This window comes from Opisthocomus hoazin, chromosome 2 (genome assembly GCF_030867145.1).
Source record: "Opisthocomus hoazin isolate bOpiHoa1 chromosome 2, bOpiHoa1.hap1, whole genome shotgun sequence".
Classification (NCBI taxonomy): Eukaryota; Metazoa; Chordata; class Aves; order Opisthocomiformes; family Opisthocomidae; genus Opisthocomus; species Opisthocomus hoazin.
Genome location: NC_134415.1, coordinates 103,584,112 through 103,597,089, shown reverse-complemented (window position 1 = coordinate 103,597,089; position 12,978 = coordinate 103,584,112). Strand labels below are relative to the sequence as shown.

At 37.5% G+C, this 12,978-nt stretch overlaps 1 protein-coding gene across 19 annotated transcripts in view; it reads right to left on the bottom strand.

The window, feature by feature from the left end:
* Positions 1-12,978, bottom strand: part of DST (dystonin) — a 310,440-nt gene that overhangs the window by 33,135 nt on the left and 264,327 nt on the right. For all 19 annotated transcript variants that reach the window (XM_075414626.1, XM_075414627.1, XM_075414628.1 and 16 more), the window contains 9 exons: positions 12,649-12,875; positions 11,829-11,951; positions 11,012-11,113; positions 8,883-8,984; positions 7,543-7,716; positions 6,596-6,751; positions 3,973-4,170; positions 3,343-3,471; positions 591-761 (listed from right to left, as the gene is read on the bottom strand). In XM_075414626.1, coding sequence (XP_075270741.1) covers positions 591-761; positions 3,343-3,471; positions 3,973-4,170; positions 6,596-6,751; positions 7,543-7,716; positions 8,883-8,984; positions 11,012-11,113; positions 11,829-11,951; positions 12,649-12,875 — 1,382 coding nt within the window. The remainder of the gene's footprint in view (positions 1-590; positions 762-3,342; positions 3,472-3,972; positions 4,171-6,595; positions 6,752-7,542; positions 7,717-8,882; positions 8,985-11,011; positions 11,114-11,828; positions 11,952-12,648; positions 12,876-12,978) is intronic.

The window sequence follows — 12,978 nt, the reverse complement described above, 5'->3', positions numbered from 1 at the left end:
TTCATTGTTTGAGGTAGAACAAATGCACAAACTTCGTGAAGGAATGAAAGGAAAACGAAATTAGTTAAGAAAACGTATGTTGCATATCAGTGAAATGCTATTGATCTATGTTAGAACAGAAGGTAGTCACTTGAAGTAAGAGGCAGAAGGCCAAGCATTTGGGAATTTTAAGGGAAAAAATGGATAAAAGCTAAGCAAATTAATGCATAAATTCTGTACTGAGAAGGAGATAAACTTCAAAGATCAAATAATTTTATTCACTCTCTCGTACCTGCTATTACTGTAATAAAAACCAGAAAAGCTCCTGTCCTACCAAACGAGCATTATCAGTATCAGTTAACTTATTGCTATGGAACAGACTTATGCCATTCTCACCCATCCCCCCCCCCCCCCCCCAGTTATGCATAATCAACTTACTGAATCCCATTTTTTCCCAGGACTTTCTAAACACACCAATGAATTCTGCATAACTGTCTCTACAACCGATTTTAAATCCAAAAGATCAAGAAAGTATGCATGCATAAAACCAATGAACATTAACATCTTTAGATACATGATTTACACTTCTATTTTTATGTAAAAACACATACTTTTCTTTCACTGAGCTTTGTTTGTACTGATTCCCACTTTTCTTTTAAGTTATTTATGTCCTGCTCAACGTTTGTTTCAGCAGACTCCGGGCATCTTGCAAGCATCTGCTGGCCTTTCTGCATTAGACGCTTGTATGTCTCTTCTTTGGCTTCAAAGGCAGCACAAAGTTCCTAAAAAAAGAAAGCACAAAAAAATAAGTCAGGTAGAAATCCAATACTCTTTACAAATGCTAGTATAATACTTATTCCTCCCTCAACATTTAGCGGGTATGATTAAGACTAATAAAGGAAACATATATAATTCATAAAAAGCCAAATGAGCAAAGAAAGGGCCCAGTTCTTCTGGAAATTAGAGCTTGTATTGTCTGTCAGATGTTTTCTCCAAGACCCAAAGCTTGGCAAAGAAAGTACCATGCCCTTATGGCACAAGGTTTGCTACAACTTGGTTGATTTAAAGTCCATCTGTAGCTGAAACACAAAAAGCACCACCATTACACAGTGCGCTGAAACCCCAGACCTATCCAATACTCATTCAAAAGTGGGTGGGTGGGACAACTTGGGAGGGCTGCTTTATTGTACATCGCCTCTGTTGTTTTGTCTGTAACTTCCTTCACTCACTAGGCAAGAGCCGTGAAGACATTTTACACTACAAAGTAAGCTGGAAGAGTAACAGTAACAACTGTTTTACCTGCTAACTATTCTAGTAACTATTCTTTTTTAACCATCCACGAAGTTGCTGCAGACTCCCAAATAAGGAACATCTTCCAGAAGATGGCTTGCCAATAGGAGGAAAAGAACTTTCTCCTCTGATACCCAGGACAAGAGCCCAAACCCAGTATTTTCTCTGGGTTGAGAGATACTGTACACAGGGCTGTACCTGATCACAGAGGACAGCAGGTTCAACCATGAACTAAGATTTTAACAGGACAGAAAACTTCGTTTTCTTTCTGAGGACTATGAAAAGTGATGTCACCCAGCCTGCTTTCCCCTACGCTCCCAACCGCCCTACAATACTTCTGGTTCCCGTAACCTCCCAGAGCATCTTATTTTACTGCAGCACAAGAACCCCTCAGAAGTGAACACAGGGAGCAGAGCACAGGTGAGAGACATGGCAAGGCAGGAGTGGCCCCAAACACTGGGGCTGGGCTCAGTCTAAGACAGGGGCTCACTGCAGTGGTTAATTCTGCAGTACAGTCACACTCTTAAGAGGGCAGGAACAACTGAAGTTATTTTAAAGGAGGAACTGAGAAAAATGATTGCTTTTAGAAAAGGAGAGGGATGTTCTGAGTGGTTCTGGGACAGCCAAAGAGGGGTCTTTTTAAGACCCTTTCCTGATGATGTCCTGAAATGTCTCTTCATTATCCTTTGTCTTCCTGGAGTTGCCTTAGCTGGAAATCTCAACTCCATTTGTGAACTTCTTATGGTTGAGGGCTCTTTTATTCGTATCTGTAGAAACAGACCTTATACTCAAGAAGATGATTCATAGCATTACTTCCAATAAGAAACGATCCAAAATACAGGGCAAAACTTTCTTCTTCAGTTTCACGCCACAAATTGACATGGTTTGCATCACTTAGGGGCAAGTCTGAGTTCGCAATTTATGATAAACAGTACTTAACATGACAAGTGGCCGAATTCACTGAATCATGATTATGCCTCACCCTCAAAAAAGGTTTTTTTTTCCTTAAAAAGTGAAGGAATTGGGGGAGGGGGGGGGGAGGTGAGCGTGCGTGACAAAAACCGCAAGGTTATTTCTGTGTTTTGTCCTAGTTTCCCATCATAACTGATTTTAAAACTGTAAATTATTTTCCTTCTCAAAAATAGTTACTGGTAAATTTTGGAGGAAAAAAAAGAAGAAAACAAACATGCCCCTCACTTGTGGGGCAATGACCTTTAGCATCATTCCAAAATAAAATCTGATTTTTAAAGCTGTAGCAATACAGCATTCTAATGGAAACTGTGTTAGGCATATTCGAGTTCAAGGACAGTTCAGTAAATATCACTGCTACATCTGAGCCAGGAGGTCAGGAGTTCAGGTCACTGAGTTTGGGATTATATCCTGGCCTAACAGCACAGCATGATTTTACATAACTGGAGGACTATGAACCACCTTCCTTTGAGGTAAGACACCAAGTTTAAGTGCTTTTTTAAAGCTCTATGATTCTAAAAGGCCAGAGAAATCCATAGGATGTTTCTTAAAGAGAAAGGAAGAGAAGGGAGTAATTCAGGCATCCTGATCAGCTTGCCATTTCTAATTAAAGCAGAGTCTCTATATGAGCCAGCAGTCCTTATTACTTCTGTGGTAACGATGACTTTAATGTCAGGTTTGGTTAGATAAAGAATAAAGGATCGAGTCTCTTAATTTAAGGTCCAGTGAATGTGGATCACTATTAGATTCATCTTCGTATCTTAGAAAAAGCAAAAATGCAGTTATAGGGAGAGAAGGGAAAAGAAGAACAGGAATCACTGAAACATCTGCAAACACCTTCTATTTTTCCTTCCGAGAATAAGGATGCAAAAGTTCTTTTAATTCTGTCTCAACACTATTAATGGTTCAGCTTTGGGCATCTCCCAAGGGACTACTTTTCCTACACTGAAAACACCAGTGTTGTTTTGAAGGCTATTAAAATTTTTTAAGATACTGGACAGACGTTGTGATATAGAGAACACGCTCTGTATTTACCATAAACACTCTTGAAAGATAGTTAGTCCTGAAATACAATTTGTAAAGCATTCTAATACTGATACTTACCATATGGGTATTAAGCTGCTCTCTTGCTGTTTCTGGTAAGCCTCCAACAGGTTTTGATGCCAACAGCTGACGTTCAGTGTCCGTCAGCCATTGCTGCATATCTTCAACTTCACCATGGAAACCTTGGGCCTAAATTATACCATATTATTTTAGAGCCTACTTAAAATGTTCTCCGTTCTAATACCTGCTCAGATGCAGAAGTACACTGGCAAGAGATTTAATCAGATATTTGCAATAATCAAAGGATATGAAAGGAAAAAGAAAAGAAAAAAACAAACCAACTCAAAATTCAAACTAGCTCAATCCAATCTAAATGATAAAAACAAAACCCATGGAAATCTTGAAAGCAGGCTAAATGAGCAACTGTGAGATCAATGTTTTCCCTGAATAATACACCTATACAGAAGTTTCACCCTTTAAAAATATGTAGGCCAAGAGCCAAAGTCTTGATTCAGCACTACAAAAGACAGTGGCCAGCTGTGGAAGATACAGCTGGATTCAAACTTTCTCCAAATTCAGGAGTGTCTGCTTTATGGTTTTGATTTATGCCAACTTCTAATACATGTATCTATGTAATTCATGTAAAAAGACACTTTTTCTGAGTTTTCTCCTTATTTATTTCCTATTCACCTGGATCAAGGCACTGTCCAGCTGCTGTTTCCTTTGTTCTGTTTTTTCCAACACGTTTTGCCAGCGCTGATTCAGGAGTTCCAGCTTGCTCCGTAAATTACTTGCTTCTTCAACAGCACTTGATTCAATCAGGTCATTTCCTGCTTTCTTAACTGCTTCCACTGTAGACTGATGAGCTAAAACATCATTTTGTAGCACCTACAATTGTAACACAGCATGTATGACTGGCCATGTTAATAAGTTATCGAATGAAGGCAATCACAGTGACTGAGATAGTTCTAATCCAGTGACAATGCAATAGTTTAACATCAGCACAGGTAATAGCAATTAAAGCTAGTAACTAAAGTCTCTTCAATCAAAAGCAGTAACAGACCATTCTGCCAAAATGCTACATTTTATTTTTCTGTCTTGGAAAAAATAATACATTCCTTCTGAATACATACATTTCTGAAATTATGAAACGTTTCTAGTACCGCTAGCAAAGAATTACTTCTTCACTTCCCTTCATTTACTACATACTTCCCTGTACTACGATTTTTCTTTGGTTTTGAGGGCACGGTGTGAAAACAGCGTTATATACAGTAGTGCAAACTGCTTGTGGAGCAGCAGCCTGAGAGGAGAGAGAGAGAGGAACAAAAATACTATGTGCCTGCTTGTGCCATAGAACAACCTGACTGCTGTGATGTCTCTTAACGCATTTCAGGTCTACAGCTCAGTTCACATTATGTCAGGCTACCAGAACACTTCAGCCGTGCTAAAAGCTGTGGAATGACTGCAATACTAACACCACAAGACCTCCTCCATTTGGTTGAACTCCTGTTGTCACCAACCACAGTAAAACCATAAAAGGCAAAAAAGTACATTTGGGAAACGGATGCTGTTTTCACAAAGATATAAAAACCAAAAGCTTTAAAATACCTGAAATAAAGAACAGAAAAGGAGAACATGCAAAATGGTTGGGAAGGGAATGGCAAAGCCCATCTAAGAAATTCAAGTTTATAACTGTTGTCTTCCATGGGGTCTGGTTCAAACTCACCTCCTTCAAAATGCTAGCATATAGAAAAAAATGTAAAGCTAAATACAAAGGAACTTTAAAATAAACTACACAGAGCACCTGATGAAACAGCAATTCACAAGTAGCCCTTGGAATACAAAACGTGCATCATGTGCTTTAATCCCTCTAAGCTAAACAGTGGAAGATATTTGCTATTCTGTTTTCCTAGCAGGTAGGAAAAAAAAAAGGGATGTTCACAGAAGCAGATGTATCTTACTCCTTCCTTCCTGCCGAGGCTCGCTAAGAACAAGGTCTATTTTTTCCAAAGTTATTCAAGAGATCGATGTTTTTCCAGGCTACCACAGGATGCGCTACTGTGTGAACTTTCTAACCTATAAACTCTAGTTTACGAACAGGAAGTAGATTCATTCTCGTATTTGCTGAATTTCTTCAGCACTGAGGGCAGGTGAAGTCATAAATGGTGTCTGGATGCTTCTTCAGTAGTAGAACACTTCCATTCGGTAAGAATATAAAAGGTTCATGGTGCACAAGCTGAGTTTGTAGGGGTTGGTTCGGTTTTTTTTGGTTTGGTTTGGTTTTGGGTTGTGGGGTTTTTTTTGTGGTTTTTTTTTTTTTTAGAGGACCTGTTTATATCAGTAGTCACATAGGGCATGTAGAGACTGCACTCTACTCAAGGTCCAACTGACCACACAAAAGGCTTCAGAAGCTGCATAGCTGCATTAACACAGACAATAAAAATTCTTTAATTATCTGTGTACTGTCAATTTCAATCATTTCTCTCTAAATCCAAAACGGACTCTGAATACTCTTCACATCATACGCAGGCCAAAAATTAAATGGCAGATTTAAAGAAAGGAGCGCATTTATGAGGTTAGATTGAAATCTTCAGGCCTAGAAAAAACACATCATCATGGACAGCACAAAGTCACACAAAGAGGTAAGGAAGATCTCTTGTTCCTGGAGATACTTTTCCAAATAAAGGCCCAATGGAAGCATTCTTTGACGGGCTCCGAAGTCACAATAATCAGTAAAAGTACTAAAACAAAAAATAAAAAATTAACCCTACATTGTATGGTACAGAGAGAAAAAGATGGGGGCATGGATACCCCTAAAGTTTGCTGAGATTTTCAGAGAAGTGTTCTCTGTGTTAGCTGGACCCAACTGAGATACAATTTTGCAGAATTCAGAACAACAAATCGCTGTTTTCTGAGATGGCAGAAACAAGAACAAAAGATGCGTAACAGTCGTGGGTTTTGTGATACCTGGCCTAAACACAACTAACCAAGGAATTTATTGCTTCAGGGAGAGCAGCAGGTTCAATAACTCTTGAATTCCCTGGGTCAAATGAAGGTGAATAAAGGTGGAAACTAGGGTGAGTTACAATATTTTGGCTAAAACCTAAGCCACTTGCAGGACATACGCAAGGAAGGAAGGAATATGGAGGAGTAAAAAGGATGATACCAGTTATTCCAAGCCTGCATTTCAGCTATATTCTGCATCTTCAAAATCTCTATAGAGGATTCTCAAGTGCCAAGTTTTACTACAAGACTTATCACCAAGATAAACATCAAAAGAACATTTCAGTTAATATTCATTACAATTACATACATGATGTTTGGCAAGTTCAATTTCAATAGCCTTGGGGTCTCCACCCACAGGTTTCTGTTCGTTCAGCAAGTCTTCTGTATGCGTCAGCCACGTCAGTAACTCACCCAGGGCATGCTGGAACTGCCCCAAGGCTAACAAGGCACCTTCCAGCTTGTGCTATAGTGAAAATAAAATTAACAATACAATGGTTTCACAATGCTATTGAATTGGCTTATATTACCATTAGTCACCATAATCCAGAGTGGAGTCCATGTATATGACAGCATAAAAACCAGGGAGAAACAGTTATCCAATACAAGCAACCCCTTTACAGTTGGAGCTGAGTCAGCAATTTCCTTGCAAAGTCTTACATTCCAGGCTTGAATTCCTGATCTTCCACGACCCCGTGCAACTGGAGCAGAGTTAAATTTGAAGGTTCTCTCATCAGAGATATGACAGACACTTAAAATATAATTTCAATATAAATGCAGTTTGGTGCATGATCTTTTTAAAACCTTTTCATTGTTGTGAAATGATTCAGTTCAGAAAAAAATGCACTTCAAAGCACTGATCTTTAAATCTCTATTTCACTTTGATAATTTAAGGAAAAAGCACTGAAACAGTTTAATATTAAGTTGTTCTATGGTTTGGGTTTTCTTTCAAGTGCTCAGTTCCGCAGCTAATATTATTTTGCACATATAAACATGTTTTCAAGTGCTACTGAAGATGTCATCAAATAACCAAAATAAAATACTGTTGACAGAGGAACTGACAAAAAATACTGCTAAGAGTTTAAAAACCATAAAAATTAATCTATAAATTCTAAAATTTAAACTCTATTATGTATAGTTCTGTAATTTTCAAACTAAAAGGAATAAATGTGTAAACTGACATAAACATCACACATAATAAAAAGCTTCTCTCAAAAATATGTCATGAATAAAGCCCCCACCTTCAAGTTCATTTACCTGTCTGTTTACTATTTTTTCTTCTAGGCTGTCCCACATTAGTTTGAGCTCTGAGAGTGGGTCTTGAACAGTGTGCTTGTCACTCTCCGCTGTTACCTTCTTCAGCAGCAGTTCTGCCTGATGGTTCAGTCTTTCCATTTCTATCTGCTGCTGATAAGCTTCTGTCTTAAATTGCTATGGTAAATAGAAAAAGAATACAAATTAACATATCACAAGTAATGACCTTCTTGCATATAGTATAGTTCAGCAATATTTACAATACTAATGCATTACTGTTAACTTTCATTAATTTGCGGGTTTTTTTCCAGGGTCAAAATGCTTGTAAGACACTGATAATCCAGAAAGTCCCAGCTAACTGAAAATATGCAACAATGCCTTACTATTCTAGCAGACATTGCTAACTGTGACCAGAGGATGATAAAGATGCCCAATAGGGAAGTATTCTCCAGTGATCTCCTAGTCTGTAAAAAAGGCAGAACATATCTTCAGTAACTTCCACCTCTTGTGGTTGTGATAATGTAATACTTTAAGCTTCAAATAGAATTATTCTTCAAAAGAGCTGAAAAGGAATTTTGCTCTAGTGGAACATCCTCTTGTACACGCAACTCGGGCATCAGTCTGAACACAACTGCACGTGTGTTCTTCTGAACTACGTAACATTATGGTTCATTTGAAGTTACATCATAAAATAGAGAGATTAACCTGCCCACAGCCAAAAAGACATACAAGTGAACAACAAAACTGAGGACATTCCCTGATCCTTATACCTCTCTGTTTTTTATATATAGCTTAACAGCCTACCAACATCAGCAGTATGATCAGTATATAGACAGGTTTCTAAATCAGCCTGAAATTTTGATTTTCAGCTTACTGATGTATTGGGAACGTTGTGATCTGTGTGAGCATTTAGATAAAGATCATAATGGCGGAAGTGAAGCTTCGGAGGCATCCTCCCAGAGCCTCAAGGAAGCTGTTCATGGTGGAAACCAGCAAGCATCAGGTCATAGCAAAAGAACTTTGTACATAATAACCTTTTAGCCTTTGAAAGAGAAGGAATGCTATTACAAGTAATTCTGGGCTATCAGAACATAGTCACAAAATAAAATGTAGTCTTGCCAAAATATGGAATAGATTTTAAAATGAAATACATTTTAAAATGAAAAGTTTGTAGTGAAATGTGCTTTAATATGTTCATACAGATTCTCTTTTACTAGAAATTTAAAATTTCTTATGACTCTTGAAAAATACAGAAAAATACTAAACAACAAAGAAAAACACTAAACTACACAGAAAAACAAAGACAGATGAAAATATAAATGAAATAAATTGCTAGTTCATACCTTAAGTTCCTCAGTTTGCTGCTTCACCGTCTCCAGATCTGTTCCAACAGGGGACATAGATGCTAACTTGCTGCCAGCAATGTCTACCCAGTCAAATATTGCCTGAAAACCACAGTACAAAACTCAAATGTGAGCAGAAAAATAGTGTCATGTTTGAAAGATGTATTAAGTAAAATATCAGATTATTTTTTTTTACCCCAGAGAACAATATTGCTGTGCTCTTTGAAAGAAAACAGCTTTCTTCAGCGAAACCTAAGTTTCCTTGCAATACAAGGGATCAAATATGAACTAAAGTATTTCATGTAATAGTTACAAGAATGTACATGTTGCAAGAGTGAGCTTCCATTAGCAGTAATATTCTGCCAGTACTATTCATGCTGAGCAGCACTCTACTCCTTGAGTAAAATCAGCAATTTTTATGAGTATCGTGAAAGGTAAGTACAAGACAAACTCTGTTCTGCAGTCCTCCAGAGTGAAAATGGAAGGCGGTAGCTGAACAGTAACAAACTTTAAATGATGATTACAAACAAACTTCTTTTGAAGGATAATGTTATCTGTGTAAGGAACATGAAACATGACCCATTCAGTACATACTAGGTAGTGAAGGGCTGTCACTGAGCTTAACTGGATCTCCGTAGGATAATGCACTTATAACTTTAAAAAAAAAAGTGGTGTCTCCCCAGTTCTGAGGCTTTGTGGGTACTTCTTTTGCTCCTGACATAACGCAGAGCAACCTCAAGAATACTCTACTTACAGATTAAGAACAGCTATATCAATCTGTGTAATTACATAGGGGAAAAAACCACCTCTGCTAGCCCTTTTCCTCCTGCCTGCTGTCTGTGATTCATTATGGAGAATGGCTTAGAATGGCGTGTTGGAGCTGCCCACTGCTACACAGCTCCCTGAGAAAAGAAGAACGATCCCCGACATGCTCAACAGGACGAGGCAGCTGCAGCTAACAATCTGCCCACAATACTTTTCATATTGTCTATTGAAATGAGCATAAAAAGGCATTTAAAAACGGTTCTTTCAGAAAGTACCAAGTTTGCAGGATGTACAACTTACAGCCACAGGAAATACAAAGCATTTACCCTAATGGCAGTGTTCTTAATGTAACCCTACAAGTCAGCCTCTGTGCAGTATGAACATACGAAAACTTGGAGAAAAATACATAGTGAGGGTGCACTGGGAAACAGGCATGTTGCGTTATTGGTAAGGAGTGTTCTGCTGCTTGATCTGCACTGAACACTCAAGCAACTGCCCTCAGTGTCATGTGAAACTCTAATTTTAATGAGCCATGAAAGACAATCATTCCGCTGGGCAAAAAAACAGCTTTGCAAAATCTGACCATGTTTGGAATCTTTTCAAATGTTTCAATCTTCTAGCCATCCACTGACAAAAGACACAAGGCATGCCACACAGCCAAAATACGCAAAGAATATGCAAAAAAACCCCCAAAACCCAGCACACAGAGAGAAAAGATATCTTAAAAAACCAGCTGGAAAATTTACCTACAGATTTACAAAGTGAATCATCTTCTAATGTATTGTGATTGGATAAATTATACTAAGAATAGTATAATGGTCCAGCAACTTTATGTTAGTAATATTTTTTGCTTAAAATAGTCAAATATTTGACTTATAAAAAAAATGGAATAGAATTGAAATTCTTTGACTGTCCTCCACTCAAAGAAAATAGCAGCAAGTGAGCATATGGACCTGCATTCTGTTTCTTTCAGATTATGTAAATGTGTCACAACTTCGACTCACCCATCATAGGAAGTAATGACTATCACAAGAACATATGTGCAGGATTACCATTAACGCATGCTTTCAAAAAACCTCTGCTCTTATCAATAAACAAGAGGACATTAAATTTGAATCTAAATACAGTGCAACAGATGAACAACTACATGAAAGAACCAACCCAACAGATTTATTCTTTCATGCAAAAATACCCCAAATCCAAAACCAAACAAGAGGAAAAAGTATCTGCCTACTCCAGAAAATAGTCACTATAATCAGAGTGATACATTACTTGCCACCCACCCAATCACAGGACATTTTTTACTACAACCACATTAAATCCTGTTGACTCCAGACTGGGTTAGGTATAGCACACATTCTTACCTGCAGTCCATCTTGATACTGAACAGCTGCCTGCATAGCTTCAACAAGCTTATCCACCCGTTCTTTCCATGTTTTGTTTAAGACATCCCAGGCAGAATTCAGCTGCAAGTAAGTGCAATTTTACTGCTGTATAATGTGCATTCACTAATTAATCACTGATCAGTAACACCAATAAAGTAAGCATGAGTAGTTCATATTCATTCCGTATTAACACTCTTGTTCTCCCTATCGCTGCATAGTTAGTTTCCTTCAGAATACACTAGAGGTTCTGGATTACAAAAGCTGTAAACTTTAATACTGATTACTGAATATTTTTATTAACATAAGGATTATATTTAATACAGCAAATATTATTATTAAATCATTTGGAGTTGCATCATTAAAATAAAAGGTAGTTTAAAAGAAATACACATTGCTGAACATGTACTCTGTAGTCATTCAAACAGGATTGTCTCAGTTAAGACGTCTCACTTGGCACAAACCAGACATGTCTGAAATTTATTCTAGCATTGCTTTTGAAAAAAGCAGTCATCTATTGTACTAATCATTGAGTAATTTTGCAAAAAATACTTTATCTTTTACAAAAATTTTAATCCTTAACTCAATAAAATAAAATTGTCTGTACATTGTAATCTAATCTGAGTCAAGATTCATTTACTTGAAAGGCAAACCTTACTGTACCACAAAGGCTTCAGGCGTGTCTCACTTTTGCCACAAAATTTTAGTTTCAAAATTTGTTGTGGGCAGGGGGGGATATACCAATTTCAGCTGATCAAGCATCTAACATAACAGACTTAAGCATCTGCTTTTCCCATACCTCATCTATACTCTTGTTGACAATAGGTTTGTCAGGCTCTCCACAAGCAGCTCTGAGTTCAGAGCCAAGGCTCACAACTGTTTCTAGTTCTTCTTGTAGCCCATCAATTTCTTCTTTAGCAGCCTACAAAGAGAAAAAAATCCAACACTGCTAATACTAAATTTAATAATCTATGTACAGCTTGCTTTTAAGACAGAACAGAGCAGGATTCCACCTTTGTTTTCTTTGAAGTCACTGGGACTTACAATTGGATGCTTAAACTATAAGCATCTGTTTGCAGCATCAGAGTGAAATCAACTGACATCAGTCTAAATTATAATAATGGCTTATGATGTCATTTAGTATGAGATGGAAAAAAAAACAGGAAGTATTAAATTAGATTTCTTTAATCAGAGTGTTTTCTTTTTCAGAGGTTATCATTCAACCTTCAAATCTTTTATCAGCATAAGTAATTACAGGCTTAGAGTATAACACATAGAGCATAATGCATCTGTACACCTTTCATTTAGATGGTACGTATTACTCAGGGAATCCAAAGTATGTGCAACTTCTAAAAGTCTCAGTGACGTGCTTATTACATACATGTTTATAAACAGATATGTAAATATAATGACAGGTACATGTTGCATGCTCATTGCAACTAAGCACTGATATGTGCTATTTACCGTAAACTCTTGAGATATCATTATAGTAAATGTCTATACAATTATCCCTCAATCTCTAAAATAAAAATTCTCCTAGGGTATTTCATAGTAATTCTGTCTATTCTCTGCATACTGTGAATAAAATACTTCAAGTCAACAAAATACTTTCTACTGACCTCAGCAGCTTCTTGCTGTTGCTTGACTACAGATGGGTCAACTCCAGGTCCCTCCAGTTCTCGAATGAAGTCCTGAGTATCTTTAATAGTAGTTACAAGAGCCATATGATCACACCAAAACTTTTCAGCTAGTTCCATTACATCCAACAGTTTGGCCTCCCTTTCCTCCGTCAAGGTCTGGATGTCTTCCCAAACGAGGACCATTTGGTCTAGTTTATCTTGAACAACTAAACAACAAAGGAACCAGATTACTACCTTGGCAAACAATTCTTGGCAATAAATCTCTCTACAGTTCTACGGAAGAAACATATGTGCACATTTTAAAATTCA